Consider the following 15,615-nt stretch of genomic DNA (forward strand, 5'->3'; position numbering starts at 1 on the left):
TGCGTATACTTTGTATATCCACTGTAGTTTTTCTTGCCAATGAATTTGATCATCCATTACTCAGTACGCCTGAAACTAAAACATGCATATTCATACAATGGTTTATGATATTATGTACAATCTCTGACTTTTGCAAGCATTTTGAATGATAGGTGTTCTCAGCCCATTAACTTAAGTAGCTAATAAATTAAAACGAATGACAGAGGTAAATGCATGTGTATCTGTACATAAATGAGTGAATAAAAATTGAAGTTTTGAGTTTTATGAAATTATATTCTAATGCATGAATGGATTGTTTGACTTGCAGTACTCATCCCATGGTAAAGGTGCCATTAAATAACTTTTGTCACATATTATTAAATTATTTATTTAATGTAACTGACGTTGTTATACTTCAGTATATACTTAACAACATTATTGTTTCATTTACTGCAATGCTTTGTAGCAAGTTATCAATGCAAGTCACAGATTCTGTAATAATTAGTGTATTATTATAGCATTTAAAATTTACCATAAAGATGAAGGATTGTATTATAAAGAATGTGGCCACATACTTACTGTAGCTACTTTGCTCTTCACTTCATCCTGTGCAAGCTGAGCTATCCTGTTAATAATTGGGGAAACATTTGTGGGTCCATACAGTTTAATCTTTGGTAAGCATTTCTTGTAAGCCTCAATCACACCTGAAATCTCTGCAAACACAAAGAACATATGTCCGTATTATTTATGTCTGAATGCTAATATGTTAAAAAAACACGTTAACTGAAATATGCCACTTAAATTCTTAAAATTCATTCTGATTATGCCTGCAATTCCTTCAGATCTAAAACAGCAATTGACTTCTAAAATGTATTAAAACATAAAATAGATAAAAATGCTTTTTAAACTGCATGCAGATAATGTCACTGTTTTTGAATTGCTAGGACCCAGCAGTTATTGTAGCATTGGTTGGGGTCTATATTATTTCAGTGAATGCTTAAAATAGCGAACGCTGTTTAATCAACCCAGTAAATTTGAAATCCCTATATCCTGAACACACGGAACAGCAATTTTTTTTCCCCAGGGATTTGACATTTACTCCTCTGTAGTCCAATCCCAGAGTTGGTATATTTAAGTTGGGTGTGTGTGGGGGTGGAAGCTCCCCACTTTATTTTGTGTTTGGATTTTTAGTTTTTTTTTTTTTTTTTTTTTTAACGGAGCAGCAATTTTTTTTTCCTGGGAAAAATATTGCTGTTCCGTGTATTTGGGATTTAGGGATTTCGACTTAATTGGGTCATTAAACAGCGTTCACTATTTTAAGCATTTGCTGAAATAATATAGCCCCATTGGTTGATATGACTACGTCATGCTCTATTGAAAATGATAGCTCATTAGAAATACTCCCTTAGTGAACTGAAATGGGCTAGAATAGGTCTGCTTTTCTCATTTAGCTGGTTAGTGACAGTAAACATTTCTCATTCCAGGAAGTGATGACCTATTTCAATTTAGATAAAAATAATGGATTGTATGTGCTAGTGTTCATTAAGAAAGTTAGAAAAATACCGGAGGCTGGCTTTCTCTGAGTACTTTTTATATTAAATGCCAAAATATTGAACCTAATCTTATTAGGTGAAGGTATTAAAGTTGGTATGTCTGAAATGAATTCCCCTCTGTCTGATATAGCCTACACATTGCCTGAGCTCTATCAGCAGAGAGCTAGTTCCTGTGATGAAGTGGAACTCATGTTTTGTATAAAGATAAATGTCTTTTACCCCAGGAATATTCTACCCCCTCATCAACAGTGTTCCCCTTTACTTGATGCCTACTGCATTTGTTATTCTCCCTCCTCTTGCTAGAACAGACAGAATTACTTTAGGATACAAAAATCAGTGATGATGATATTCATTAGATGTTCAAAGGGAGATGGTAGATATTTTGCCTCCTGATCCAAATAGTACAGAAAGATGTTGAGAAGATTTACCATTAACTTTTGGGAATAAGAACTTGCTCTTATGTTTTTGAAGTACAACTCTCAGAAATTATCCTATCTTCTCAAGCTAGGGTCTTCTGGAATATCTTAATTAATTGACATAAGTGCATTGCAAGCTTCTGGAAATGAAAAACCTTATCAGCAGAAACCTTGATCGACACAATTTGATTCATAGGTTTTATGACACGGAACAAGTCATCAACATGAGGGAAGGGGCAAATTGGTAAGGCTATTGTTTTATAATCTGTATCAGTGTATGTGTATATATATATATATATATATATATATATATATATATATATATATATATATATGGGTCTACTTCTGATTGTCTAAAACTCATTTTTCCGACAACCAGCAGATCGAACCCATTTAGACGAAAGTGAACTAAATCGAAAGTGTGCTTTCGCAAAAGGTGATTCTCCAAAGTGCATTACAGTGAGGATAAGGAAATACATCCTTTTCCCCAGTGTAGTGCGATCTCGGAGTTAGTATATTTAAGTAGGGGGGGTGTGGTGGGTGCAGGGGTAAAGGGGTGCCCCCCCTGCAAAATACTGTTTAAAGCACTATTTTTTTTGTTTGTTTTTTGCCGTTTCAGAGAACCAGCTTTTTTGAAAGTGCACATTCTCTTTAATGGGTCTCAATGTTGCTTGTTCGAGATAGTGTAATTTCAATCAAGCAACATAGACCCATATATGTGTGTGTGTGTGTGTGTATATATATATATATATATATATATATATATATATATATAAAATTTATTTTATTTATTTATTTTACATTTGTTGACCGGGCTAGTCTGGCTGGATACATGTCCATTTTCAGCAGAGGCCCGAGGAGAAAAGCTCCACTATATACTGGTACATTACATAAAAATTGATTACTATAGGATATAGCTAAATAAGAATTACAGAAACAAAATGAATGAAAGATACTCACAATATGAAAGCAATTTTAAAATGTACAGTTCTTAAATATTATTTCCGCACATTGTTCACTTTAATTGCCATTTTTATATATATAAAATAGCTATGGGTCTACTGAATATAATCCAAAGACTCAAATGCCAACCTCAAAATGTCAACGATGAAAATGTTGACATGCTGCTGTTCATCTGTGCATATGCTGAGCAACAATCTTGGTGCATGCAAAATTTGCACAAAAATGTTTTCTTCACCCCTGCAGTCCACATATCCCCTGCTTATTATATATACTAACTCCTAGGTCATACAATATCTGGCAAGGGGCATATTCCCCAAATCCTTGAATTATGCAATCTCGCACACCTGCTGACCCTATACTTAGCTGACCAAATGTAATCAGCTAAGTACATGTTGATCAAACATAGTTTTGACCAGATTTTTGTCTCCCATGTATATAAATGTACAGAACAATGTGCGGAAAAGCAACTAATAAGTTAACTTTGCTTAAGCCTGTTTATAGTAAAAAGTAAAACTTTAGGTTAAATTAAATGTTCACTTTAATTGCCATTTTTTTTATTGAGTGAGATGTATGTAGATTGAAGTCTTGGACTTTGAGGAGATTAACCAGCTGGTATAGAAATGTAGCAGAAATGAGAGAAGTTAGGATGTGGTCCTAAACAAGTTGGAAGGGATAAGGGATGTCCATGTGAGGACTTAATTAGCCTGCAATGATCATGTCACTTTTGAGTGAAGTTAAGGGTAACAACAAAAAGCGAAAGATAATCATGTGGGGATTTATGGGACTGGATTATGATAAACTGGTGGAGATGGTCAAAGATCAGTTATGGGAATGGGGTCAAACTGATAGAAGAAACATGCTATGGCAATGAATCAGGGATGTCACATTTAGGTTTATGTGCAAAGGTTTGAGGAAGAAGCAAAAGCAGAAAGTGGCCAGTGTGGCTACTGATGAGTGTCAGCATAGGAGTTAGGGCAAAAGATAGGATATACAAAAGGGGAAGAGTGGGGATGAGCAGAAAGCACAGGTCAGCAGGCAAGCAGATGAGCAGCAAAGCAACTGAAGCCATTAAAATCTCAAGTTGAAAATAAGTTGGCAGGAAGGAGAGACAAATGCTTATTTAAACACGTAACCAAATAACAGAAGGGATAGATCTGAATAGGCCATCTTTTCTTGATACTAGGAATAATCCTGTTTAGAAGTATATGCCTTCTTCCAGGCCTGTTACCCCCCCCCCCCCCCCCGTTGTCCCATGATGTAAGAACTCGTATAATATTAGATGGATGAGACAGCTTGGCTGTCTTTGTTGGAATTAAAGGAATGCCTGAGAACTGTGGTTGTTTAATGAACTGGAGTCTGTACCATAGTTTTATGATTGATAGGAACCAGATGATTCCAGTGTTTTTTGGAATAGGTGGAAATGGAAGAAGTTGCTGTAATAGGGAGTTCTAGGTTGGGGAGGGATTTAGGAGATAGTGTTAGGAAGGATCTGTATGAATTCATTGCTGCTGCTTTAAGGTCTATCAGATGACATTGTCTACAGGCTTCCACTTTGGGTCAGCATGCAATTTTCACTAGAACTTAACTTTTCTCCCCTTTGGTTACATCTCTGTATCCTACTGCCAGCTTTTAGTGACATAATTCTTACATAGCAGAGGACAGTTCAGGTGTTTCACTGACTGCATAGTCTTGCCTCCACCCTTTTCTTTCAATTCTTTCAGTACCTGTTTAGTTAAGGGTCCAAGTAGCAGTCCCTTTTTTAATGGGGCATTAAGAAGTAGATTCATCTCATGAGATGGAAGAGAATGTGTCCTCAATAACGCATACATCTGCATAACAGACCCCTATAGCTCTTGTCTCCCTCTTTAATTTCTCCAAGTCTTTTGGGTTTCTAATACTATGATGGGAATGGGCCCCATTCCTAAGTCAAAGTACGATTAAAGTTCATGAAATTAGTATTGTTTCACTGTTTGATGTCAGCCAGTAGTGCTCTTCCCAGTACCCGCAATGTACCCAGTAATGACGACTTCTGCAATTTCTACAGAGTCCTGTATGGTACATCTACTGTAACCTGAGAGAAGGTGTTAACAGTTTCACTTTATTTCTCAGGGATTTATCCAGTATCTTCTCTTTCTTGTCCTTATACTTGGACAAGTATGTACTGAGGAACTTTAGCATAAGTCTTTGGCAGTTCAGAGAACTGAGGACCAGAGTGGCAGAGTTATAGACTTTCTTCCTCAATCAGTCATGAACCCCTACTTTCTCAGTCATTAATAATGTATGTTTGGCTGGAGCCCTTGCTATTCATAAACACCACAACTAGATAATCATACAGATTTTTTTCTACGTATTTACAAGAGTTTATCAGGTCCTGGTAGGGTGACTGGACAGGTAGAGGAGACTGAAAGCCCAAGTAGCATAGACTGAAGCAGATGGTGGACATCTGAGTTAATGTCATTTGGAGCCTGTTTCTGTGGGAGCTGGTAGTTACCTTGACGTCATCCAGATGGTTACCTTCAACTTTATATGAGAGCCAGCAACATTCTTGCAGGTTTATAACACTCTTACACCTGTTTAGAAACATGTGCATGTTTGAAATGGGTCAACCTGATAAGACCGAAAAGCCAGAATTTTGAATCTGACAAGACCAAGACAAAATTACCAAAACTTCACATGAACGAACACCCAGAACACCGATAAACTCCAGGTAAGTGACCATGTGTCCATAACAACAAAACACAAAAATGTAAAATGAAGCAAATTATCCCCATCCATGTGGGAGGCTTTGCCCCCCACACCTCCCTATGTGGGGGGCTGCACCCTCATACCCCCCCCCAAAATAAATATACCAACTCCAAGATCACATTACTGTGGGGAAAGGGCAAAGTTCACCATGAAGGACATGTGGTTACTTACCTGGAGTTGTTCATCGGTGTTCCAGGTGTTCGTTCATGTGAGGTTTCTGCAATTTCATCACAGTCTTCAGGGATTTGATATTGTGGTATTCTGGTCATATCAGGTAGACCCATTTCAACTAGATGCACAGCTTTGGTGTCATTGTCATATGGGTTCTTTGTTTTGAGATGGTACATCTTCATTACTGTGGCTTGATCAAGGTAAGCATCCAAGTTGGGTGTTTCAAAATACCTCTCTGTAGATCAGGTGCTCTTACGGTTTGGGGTGGGGCTTTGGAACCTGATCAGTATTCTGCCAGTCCCCAGATGCCCCTTTTCACATGGATGCTTCTCTTTGTACTTTTTGCGTGGAATGTTGACTGATAATCTTACAAGTTCCATGGTGGCCCTGCACAATGAATTCAGAGAATTTTTATTCGGATATTTTTGATTTTTTTTTTTGTCTTTGTTTGGTGGCCATCTGATTGAAAATCACACGGGGGGGGGGGCATAAAAAATGTTATGCTGTGTGCATAACTGAAATAAGCACTAACTATGAAAGTCTTTATGTTGAATCAACTTAGAAAATGTAGATATTGATATGTAATTTGATGCCTGATAACTAACTACCTTCAGCAACCTTACAGTATCTGGTGATCTATACTCAACTCTTAATATATCTGATGATCTAGACCCACTACTCCATTTACGAATAAATAAGAAAGGACAACAAAGGTCATCTCTCCAACGGGGTACATAACTGTACTCTGCAAAGAAGGCCAAGCTAAGGAACAGTGTAGTATTTGCATCAAATATAGAGTCTTCCTTTCATGCACTGTGGGAAGATAAGCTGAAGATGTCATGTATGGAAATACCTCTTGTATCACAGATGTTCAACTGGAAAGTGGTTGAATTTTGGGCCTTCTGCAGCTGAAAGTCCCAAACATTAGCACTACTTCAACAGTGAAAAATATATTGTATATATGTATTTGTTTATTAAGTTAATTCTTTTAATTAATAAATGTATTACTTAAGGTGGGATACTGATCCTCATGTGTCATTTTCAGGTTCAGCCCAGGTTCAAAAGTATGCAACCATACGAAAACATGATGGTTTTCATATGGGAAGATAAAACATATGGACCAAATGGACTGCCTCACGGTGGCCACAAGGATGTAGTGAGTATCTTATCTGATTCAACACAAAACAAGGAAAGTTACTTAAAAGCATTTGATAAGAGACGTAATAACTAACCAAAAGCCAGGAATCCACAAAAGCCTCGATACAAAAATAAATGAATTTATTACACATATAAAACAATCACATTAAGTGCTTTCATCCTTACGAAAGACCGGACTTCATCAGAATCATAGATGATTCCCTAGCAAAGAATTTCAACAGATCAGTTACTAATGAGAAAGTGCCTAAGGACTACAAAAGTAGATTTTATCATACCCTTGTTCGGGACAAGTAAGAACGGTCCAGGGAACTACAGACCTGTTAGCTTAAGTCTAATTATAGAGAACTCATACCAATAATCCAGAAGGAAAGCTTGTGTGCTTTCGCACGTGACACTAATTTCTAAGCAAGGACAGAAGGCTGCTTACTTTAATAGGGGACAGCAATCTTCAAAACAACAAACAAGAGATCATGAGCAGAAAGAGCTATCAAGCAAACTTGATCAAGTTTTATATCTTGGTTAAAAGAGAATTTGACAGTAGAGTACCAGTAGACGTGGTCTACATTGAATTCAACAAGGCTTTTCAATTAGTCTTGTATTGGGGGATTCAAGCAAAACTGGACAAAATGGAATATATTTGCCTGTCACAAGTGAGAATTCAGTAATATTGTTTAAAAAAATAATGTGAGGTAGGACAAAATATTTTCCTATGTTGGGAGGTAGGCAACAGGAAGTTAATGTGTGGAGGACAATGGAAGAAATAAAGAACATGACAAATGGAGGATCATGGCATTGGTCTTGATTCGAGTACTGTTCACTGGGTGCATTTTACACTTATTTATGAAAACAAGAAAGGGCTCATCCTGTCTTCTAATGACACACATTTAGAGGTGCTATCAAAGAAGCTAGATGATTCTGCAGAAAGTTTTTTAAAGGCTGACCACTTAGAATGAAAGGTGGCAGTTACAGATAAATGCAGATTACTGCTCATAGTCCATAGCAGCCCTAACGTGAAGTGCCATCTGGGGAGAATGGAAATGATAAAGGCAGATCAGGAAAAATATTAGTGTGCATCTCAAATGGACTGCTAGGGTATATCACAGGAACTGATGCCACAAGCAAGAGGTAATGTTTACGCTGTACAGGACCCTGGTCATGTCATTCTTTGAGTGCTGTATTCATTTTTTGAGACCATACAAGGAGAGGAATATGAGGATGCTGAAAAGAGTCCAGAGGAAAGCCACTAGATGAGTTCATTATACAGGAGAGAAGGGAAAGATGTACCCATTAAATAAGAAAGATAAAGCATTTATCACAAGATGAAAAGAGGTGAGCAGACATGATGTGGGTTTGCAGGCTCATATCATGGGGATGTGAAGGGGGTGACAAGAAATAGGAGTAGATGGAAGAAGCACAGCTGACAGTTATAGGAAGCGGTTACTTCTTGGTGCTACAGAATCACTTATTCCCAGAGTGTGTTGTGGAACCCTTCAATGGACTATTTATATAGTTTGTTTACACTGATTACAAGAGACCTTTTGCAGGCACAGTCCAGACACAAGAATGGATGCTGAAGAAGGAATCCACAGATGTATGTAAGGGGTCATGGGGCATATACAAATAGGGTAAGATAAAATGTAGGGAAGAGGGAATATAGAGAAGATGTGGGGGTATGACATTAGAAGCTCTAAAAGGGTGCAGTAGATACACTTATTGTCTCCTTCTGCCATCAAGCTATTGAAATATTGTGTTGTGAATTGAATTGCATGCATTTAGATTCTATACTTTTATTATGCTTGGTAAAAATGGAAAAGAATATTACCTGAGTTAGGAAGAACAGAAGAGACGGAAAGAAGAAAACAGGAAAATGAGGGCAAGTAGCTAGTTAGGGAATTAAAAGCAGGAAAGGATGGTATGACGGATGCTCAGTTTTATTCTAGTAATGGTGAGTGGATAGCTTTGCAAAGGTATTGGCAGAGATATTTAATAAGATCAAGGCAGGCTATGATATATTTCCAACTGTATGACTTGGGTAGGTGAGGTTGTGCATCGAAGAAATATTAGTCTGCATCACTTATAGGTTCATAGGTTCATACTAGGCTATCTGCCCAAGGGCATTTATAAGCCTAGCCCATAGTTATGTGGCTTTCGCCACCCCTTTAGTTTGAAGAAAACTATGCCTATTATTTTGCTGTGCCTCTGTCAAGCAGTGACACTGAAGTAATCCCTGGGGTATATCTGCGATTTCCCATCCATTGGTCAAGATTCCTCTTGAACAAGGCCAGCGAGGTGCTCTGCCTCACATGTACCGGGATTTTGTTCCACAGCATAGGGAGTCTCTGGGTGATGAATCTGTCCCTCCAGCACGTTCTATTAATAACCGTGTCAAGGTTTAAGTCTCCCGCCCTTGTGGTTCTGAGGGATCTAGATTTTTTGAGGTGGAGCATATTCATCAAATCTGGGTTTGACATGGCCTTATATGTCAGGCACAGGTCACCTCTGAGCAAGCGGTATGCGACTGAATAGAGCTGGAGTTCTTTCAGTCGGGCAGCATAAGACATATTTTTGAGACCCTTTATCCTTTTGGTGAGGAACTTTTGGGGTCTTTCCAGCTGCTGCAGGTGTCGGGTCAGATACATTCCGAATGGGGCATTGTACTCAATCATAGGTCTAATGAGTGATGAGTACAGGGGGACAATGACCTCCCTAGATCTAGATGTGAATCCCTTCATGATCAGGTGGGCAATGTAGAAGGTTTTCCTAACTACTTTGGCAACATGAGTGTCAAACAAAAGGTTATTGTCAACCTGGGTCCCCAGATCCCTGATGACTTCTTCTGTGCTCAGTGGATTGCCACTTATATGGTAGCTAGGGGTAACCTTGTTTTTCCCGAAGGGTATGACTATGCATTTCTTGGCGTTTAACTTTAGGCCATGGCTCTGGCACCAGTTATCCGTTTCTGTGAGGCCCTTCTGAAGGATATCTGTGTCAGATGTGTTTTCGACTATGGCGCCCAGTTTGCAGTCATCTGCAAACTTTGTCAGCCATAACCCTCTTGTGTTTGCTTGTACTTCAGAAAAGTAGATGCCGAACAAGAGTGGTCCCAGGACTGAGCCCTGTGGGACACCACTTGTGACAGGCTTTGAGTCTGACATGGCGCCAGCAACTCTGACCCTGTGGGTTCTGTCACTTAGCCAGTTTGCAACCCATCTTGTGATGTATGGGTTTACATTCAAGCTGATGAGTTTTTCGATGATACCTGAGTGGGGTATTGTGTCGAAAGCCTTTGCCAGGTCGAGGTAGGCTGTATGGACTGCCTTGCCCTCATCAGTGGCCTTGGTGACTGTTTCGAAAAAGTCAACCAAGTTTAAAAGGCATGATCTGCCTTTGACAAAGCCAAACTGGGTTGGATCCAAAGTCTGCAAGTTCCCTATGTCTTTATTTATGAGTTCCATTATGATCCTCTCCATGGCTTTGCAGATAAGGCTTGTCAAGCTAATGGGACGGTAATTTCCAGGGTCGGTGGAGGCACCGCCCTTGTGAAGTGGGACCACAGTCGCCGTGCGCCACTCCTTAGGTACGTATCCTGAGGTGAGGCTAAGGTTAAACAGCTGTCCTAACTGCGGGTTTAATTCCTCATTGAGTTCATGGAGCACACAGCCGGGGACACCATCCAGTCCCATGGATGCTGTGTTTTTTGCCTTGGAGAGTGCAGTTCTCACTTGGGCGTTGGAGATGTTTGGGGGGGCTACAATCCTCTGGTATAGATATCTCTCCTTTTGGGGGGGGGGAGAAGTTTGCACTGAACCTGTCAGACAGTATGTTGGCAATGTGTGTAGGTTCAGTAATCTTCACATCATTTTGAACTAATTCTGAGCATATTTGGGAGTTTCCTCCTAGGTTTCTAACATAGCTAAAGAAGGCCTTATGATTGTCTTTTGAGTCCTTGGCGATTTTTCTCTCAAAATTTGCCTTGGATGATTTTATGAGAGCTCTTAGTTTTTTACTTATAATGATCAAAGGTGTCTTACCTTTCAAGGATTTTGCTCTATCGTGTAGTAGCTTCCTCCTTTTGTTGTAGAGCTTGTTTATGGCTGGGGTCCACCAGACTGGATGCTGTGGTCCACCAGACTGGATGCTTGCCTTTGGTACAAAGAGTCTTAGTTTTGTTTGGGATTGCCTGATCCATGCAGTCCTGTAGGTGCTGGTAGAAGGCATTTGTAAGTGATTCAGCGGTTTGAGTAATGTTTACCACTGGCTCAGGGGCCTTAAAGGAGACCACACTAGTTTTTAGAAGTGTGAAGTCGGCTTTTGAGAAGTTTTTCACTGTGGTCTTTTTTATTTCAGGTGGGGGCGGGATGAGGACCTCCAGCGAGATTAGTTTATGATCTGATCTCACCAGTGAGGGGTATACATCTGGTGTTGAACATTGTGATCCCATGTTCGTGATGATGAGATCAAGTATGTTTTCTCCTCTTGTGGGGATGGTGACTAGTTGTTCCATGGCATTTGAGTTTATGAACTCCAGGAACCTTTGGGCTAGAGTGTTTGGGCTTGAGTAGTGTTCCCAGTCTATATTAGGGTAGTTGAAATCACCTAGTATGATGGTGTTTGGAGATACATTTATCCCCTCCAGTGTTTTCAGGAAGGCCATGTGAGGTTTCTGAGTTTGAGAGGGTGGCCTGTAACATGCTACAAATTGCAGAGCAGTCTTGCCTATGGTTAATTGCACCTGGATGGTCTCCGATGCATCGTGCGTTGCCACCAACCTTGAGGTGTGTGTGTCCTTTATGAATATGGACACCCCCCCCTCCGTTCTTGGTGTTGTCCGGATTTTGGGGCCGGAACGCATGATATGAGGTGAAACCTGATAGTGCTGGGGTGCTCTCAGGAGCCTTGAACCAGGTTTCTGTCACAGCACAGACATCGATGTTCTCCATATTGAGAAGGGCCTCGAGTGCGTGCATCTTGAGATTGAGACTTCTGGCATTGAGCAGCATTACCCTTAGTTTTTTTTCCTTTTTTGTGTTCTAGGGTGGTAGGTTTAGAATTTCAGCCTTGCCTAAAAAAAGCACTATGGGGGTGGCAAGAGCCTTTGCCAATATCCGGAAGCCCAGGGGTGACAGGTGCAAGCCGTCCCTTGCGAAGCAGCGTGGCTTGTCCAGCATGTCATCCCAGGCAGACAGACATTGGATCCCCTTTGAATGACACCAAAATTTAAGCCAATTATTAAAGCTGATCATCTTATCACTGTATTGTGGCATCATTCTAGGTGAAGGTAGGATACTGCTCAGGGTCAGGGTCATACCTGCCTGGGCTACATAATCAGAGAGCTCCTCAATGTCTCTTTTCATGTAGTCCAAGGAGGTACGTCTCAGGTCGTTGACACCAGCATGGAAAATGACTGAGTCGTACTTGTACCTGCTGTTGAGAGACCTGAGTGCTTGCGTTATGTGGCGGATTCTAGCGCCCGACAGGCAGCTTACTGTGACCTTCTCCTTACTCAGTCTGGTGAGCGGGACGTCAGTGTGCCTGACTATGGAGTCACCAATGACTAGTGTGTCTGGCATTGTGTTTGGCCTTAAGGGCTGTGACTGTTTGACACTCTGACTGTGTGGTCTATGTGTTGCATGGTGATATATCAACATGTATAATTAGAATTTATTGGTGGTGGTTGTATTCCGTTGGAAGGGCTTCTGCCATAAATTGTAGGGATGGTACTGGACAGGGTGAGAGGTAAGCTGTTTGTGGGTCTGTGTGGGCAGTGATCACATTCATGAAAAGGACTGAGGGTTAGACTGGCAGAGAATGGGACAAATATGTTTTGAAACAAAATACTGCATTTCATGTTCCTAAACACAGCCCAGAACAGCAAAGCACAACATCTGTAAGGTGAAAGAGTAAGACAGTCAAGGCTGTGTACACATCAATAGGACTTTATTATTGATGAATAACTATTAATTGCTTAAACTGATAAAATACACAACTAAAATATAAAACATGAGATACTTTTTGACTAAAATGAATTCATGTCCTTTACACATTTGATTGTAACCTGTTACTTAGTGGGAATGGACTGAGACCATAAATTAATGAAAAATAGTTCAGCTAGGTGTCACCATGAAGTAAGGAATATCTCAGAACATAAATATGGATGAATGACTGCAGAGGTAATGCCTGGTTCTCCCCCTGACTACTTATGTTAGTGATAAGAAAGCTGGGAAGAGTGGTGAAATTACAAATTAGGGAACATGGGTACAGAATCAATGACAGAGGAGGGTTCCGAGTGTCTGAGGATCACAACTGTAGCCAGGCTGTCAAGCACTGTGGGCATTCTCCTCTTTGGCACCCCTCAAAGGCAGAATTCATGAAAAAAGGAAAAAAAAGCTTCACCTCATATTGTGTTAGAAGTTGCCTCTTCCTACAGTACAGTTTCTTTTCTAAACTACTGCAAGAGCTCCTTACTGCTTATAAAACAGACTGAGCATCCTTGTCATTTTGTCATTTAAGGAGCTGCACAGTCATAACTTATCTCATCTGCTTAAATTCTTTTCATGCTACAGACAGCACTATGGTACGGTCAGATCATGAGACAATTGTCATTTATACTAAAATGCTGATCACCCTGCCCTCAGATGCTTGCTTTTTGAGCAGCTGCCCCTCTAATGCAAGTTTTCTTAAATCCCTGCTGTGAATGACTGTATATTAATTGCAGAAATATTTATACATGCCATGGAGAAGTTTTGGGGACATCTTTTTGGTATACTTCCTCCCATTTTCCACCCAGCTAAACCTAACATCCAACATTTTCTCTTGTCTCATTTGCCCTCTGTGAAAAAAAAAAAACATAGTTTCTGTTTCTTAACAGTGATCTTGTATGAATCCCCTTTAGTGGTCAGAACCAGGTCTATTTTCAGCCATCAAACTAATATTACAGATGAGCATCGAAAGTTACACATCAAAGTTTACTTTTACCAAACTGGCAAATCTTCATTAAGAAGTACATCAAATAGCCATAGTTGGCCAACATAAATGAACCGCAACCTATGACTTACTAACAGGTGACATAGTTATAACAGAACCTATCCTTTCCCCAATTTAGTGTGACCTTAAAGTTGGTATATATAATTACTGGTTAGTAAGTAGTAGGTTGCAGTCCATTTATGTTGGACAACTATGGCCATTTCATGTATTTGTTTCTGAAGATTTGCCTGTTTGTAAAAGTAAACTTTAAGTTTAACGTTCAGTGTTCTGCCATTTGATGTAATATTAATGGAATAGCTGAACAAAGACCCATCAGAACTCTTGACAGCAGAACTATGGTGGCTACTAATTTCTAGCACCAGAGAATGAGAACTCACAGGGGATTGATTGGGAGGCATTAGAAGTCATCATTTATCCCATGCATGGGTCCCTTAATTATATATGGTATGAGCCCAGTTATTCTCACTAGGGATAATACATAATTATCAATCATGGGGTGGGTAAGTCCAATCAAGTACAAGAACAGATTAGGTTATATAAAGCAACAAATGGGAATGGATAGGCCTAGTTCCAGGTTTGCTGTTTCTTGGTCTGTTTTGTAACTTCTGAGGATCATATTCAAGCCATCTTTGTTGGTGAAGGCCCTTCTGCACCCTTGTGAGAGCAGAATGATGCCTGGTTCCCATATAATTGAAGGTGACTGGACTAAAGCTCAAAGAGAGCTTCGTTATTGGCTAGTTGGAGTTAAAAGGGTTTTTCTTGTTTTATTTAAGCTCCATGTTTGTGCTTGTTTGCATGTAGCAAACCATCATGCACTGCTGCCTGGTAGTGGTTACCGCTGGTGGTTACAGATGCTAAAATTTTGCTTGTTAAGTTTTCCCTTAGCACTTTGCTTGTGGTCCTCCAGAGGTTTTTTTGTGGCCCTAATCTGTCAGCTGGAACACTAAGCCTAGCATCAGCAGTACCAACATACCTTTCATCCACTAGCCATTACTAAGAGCAATCTCTTTTCCTGACCATATAAATTTACCTGACACTGTGGACAGACAATTACACACAGTCTCTGCAGCCAGGTTGGTTGACACGGGCATCCTGAGGCAGTGTAGAAACTGCCTCATGTTCACCGACAACCCTCTACTACTAGTCCACATAAACTCAACATGTGAGAGATGCAACTATATTAAGAACCTTGAATCCATGGTTTCTCACACACTGGTCAGTACATATTTAATTTTAATTTAAGATTTAATTTTTAATTTAACGTTTATCGGGAATGTCCAATTTGGAATGAAGCCAGTTTTCACCAGATGTCCAGGGAGAAACTCTCCAGATGTGTATCTTTGTAACATGGGAGGAAACCAGAACACACAGAGAAAACTCACACAAATGCAGGGAGGACCTGCAGCCTCCAAACAGAAGGCACCCCAGCCAAGAATCAAATTAGAGAACCTCTTGCTGTGAGGTGACAACACTACTGCTGCACCACTGCGCCGTCCATTGTCATATGACAATGAGCAGGTTGTCAGCATGCACACCTTACCTCCTACTCCACCTAAACCCACATCACACATACCTACATATGCAGAGGTCCTCACAATAAACATTCCTAATACCAGAGCCCTCCCAAACATAAACACAAGCACACT

The 15,615-nt window shown here is 40.0% G+C and overlaps 1 protein-coding gene across 2 annotated transcripts in view; it reads right to left on the reverse strand.

The window, feature by feature from the left end:
• The window catches only part of CPNE6 (copine 6), an 886,978-nt gene that overhangs the window by 57,654 nt on the left and 813,709 nt on the right, over nt 1-15,615 (reverse strand). For both annotated transcript variants that reach the window (XM_044058469.1, XM_044058468.1), the window contains exon 14: nt 559-692. In XM_044058469.1, coding sequence (XP_043914404.1) covers nt 559-692 — 134 coding nt within the window. The remainder of the gene's footprint in view (nt 1-558; nt 693-15,615) is intronic.

Source organism: Protopterus annectens, chromosome 16.part0 (genome assembly GCF_019279795.1).
Source record: "Protopterus annectens isolate FY-2018-M chromosome 16.part0, PAN1.0, whole genome shotgun sequence".
NCBI classification, from domain to species: domain Eukaryota; kingdom Metazoa; phylum Chordata; order Ceratodontiformes; family Protopteridae; genus Protopterus; species Protopterus annectens.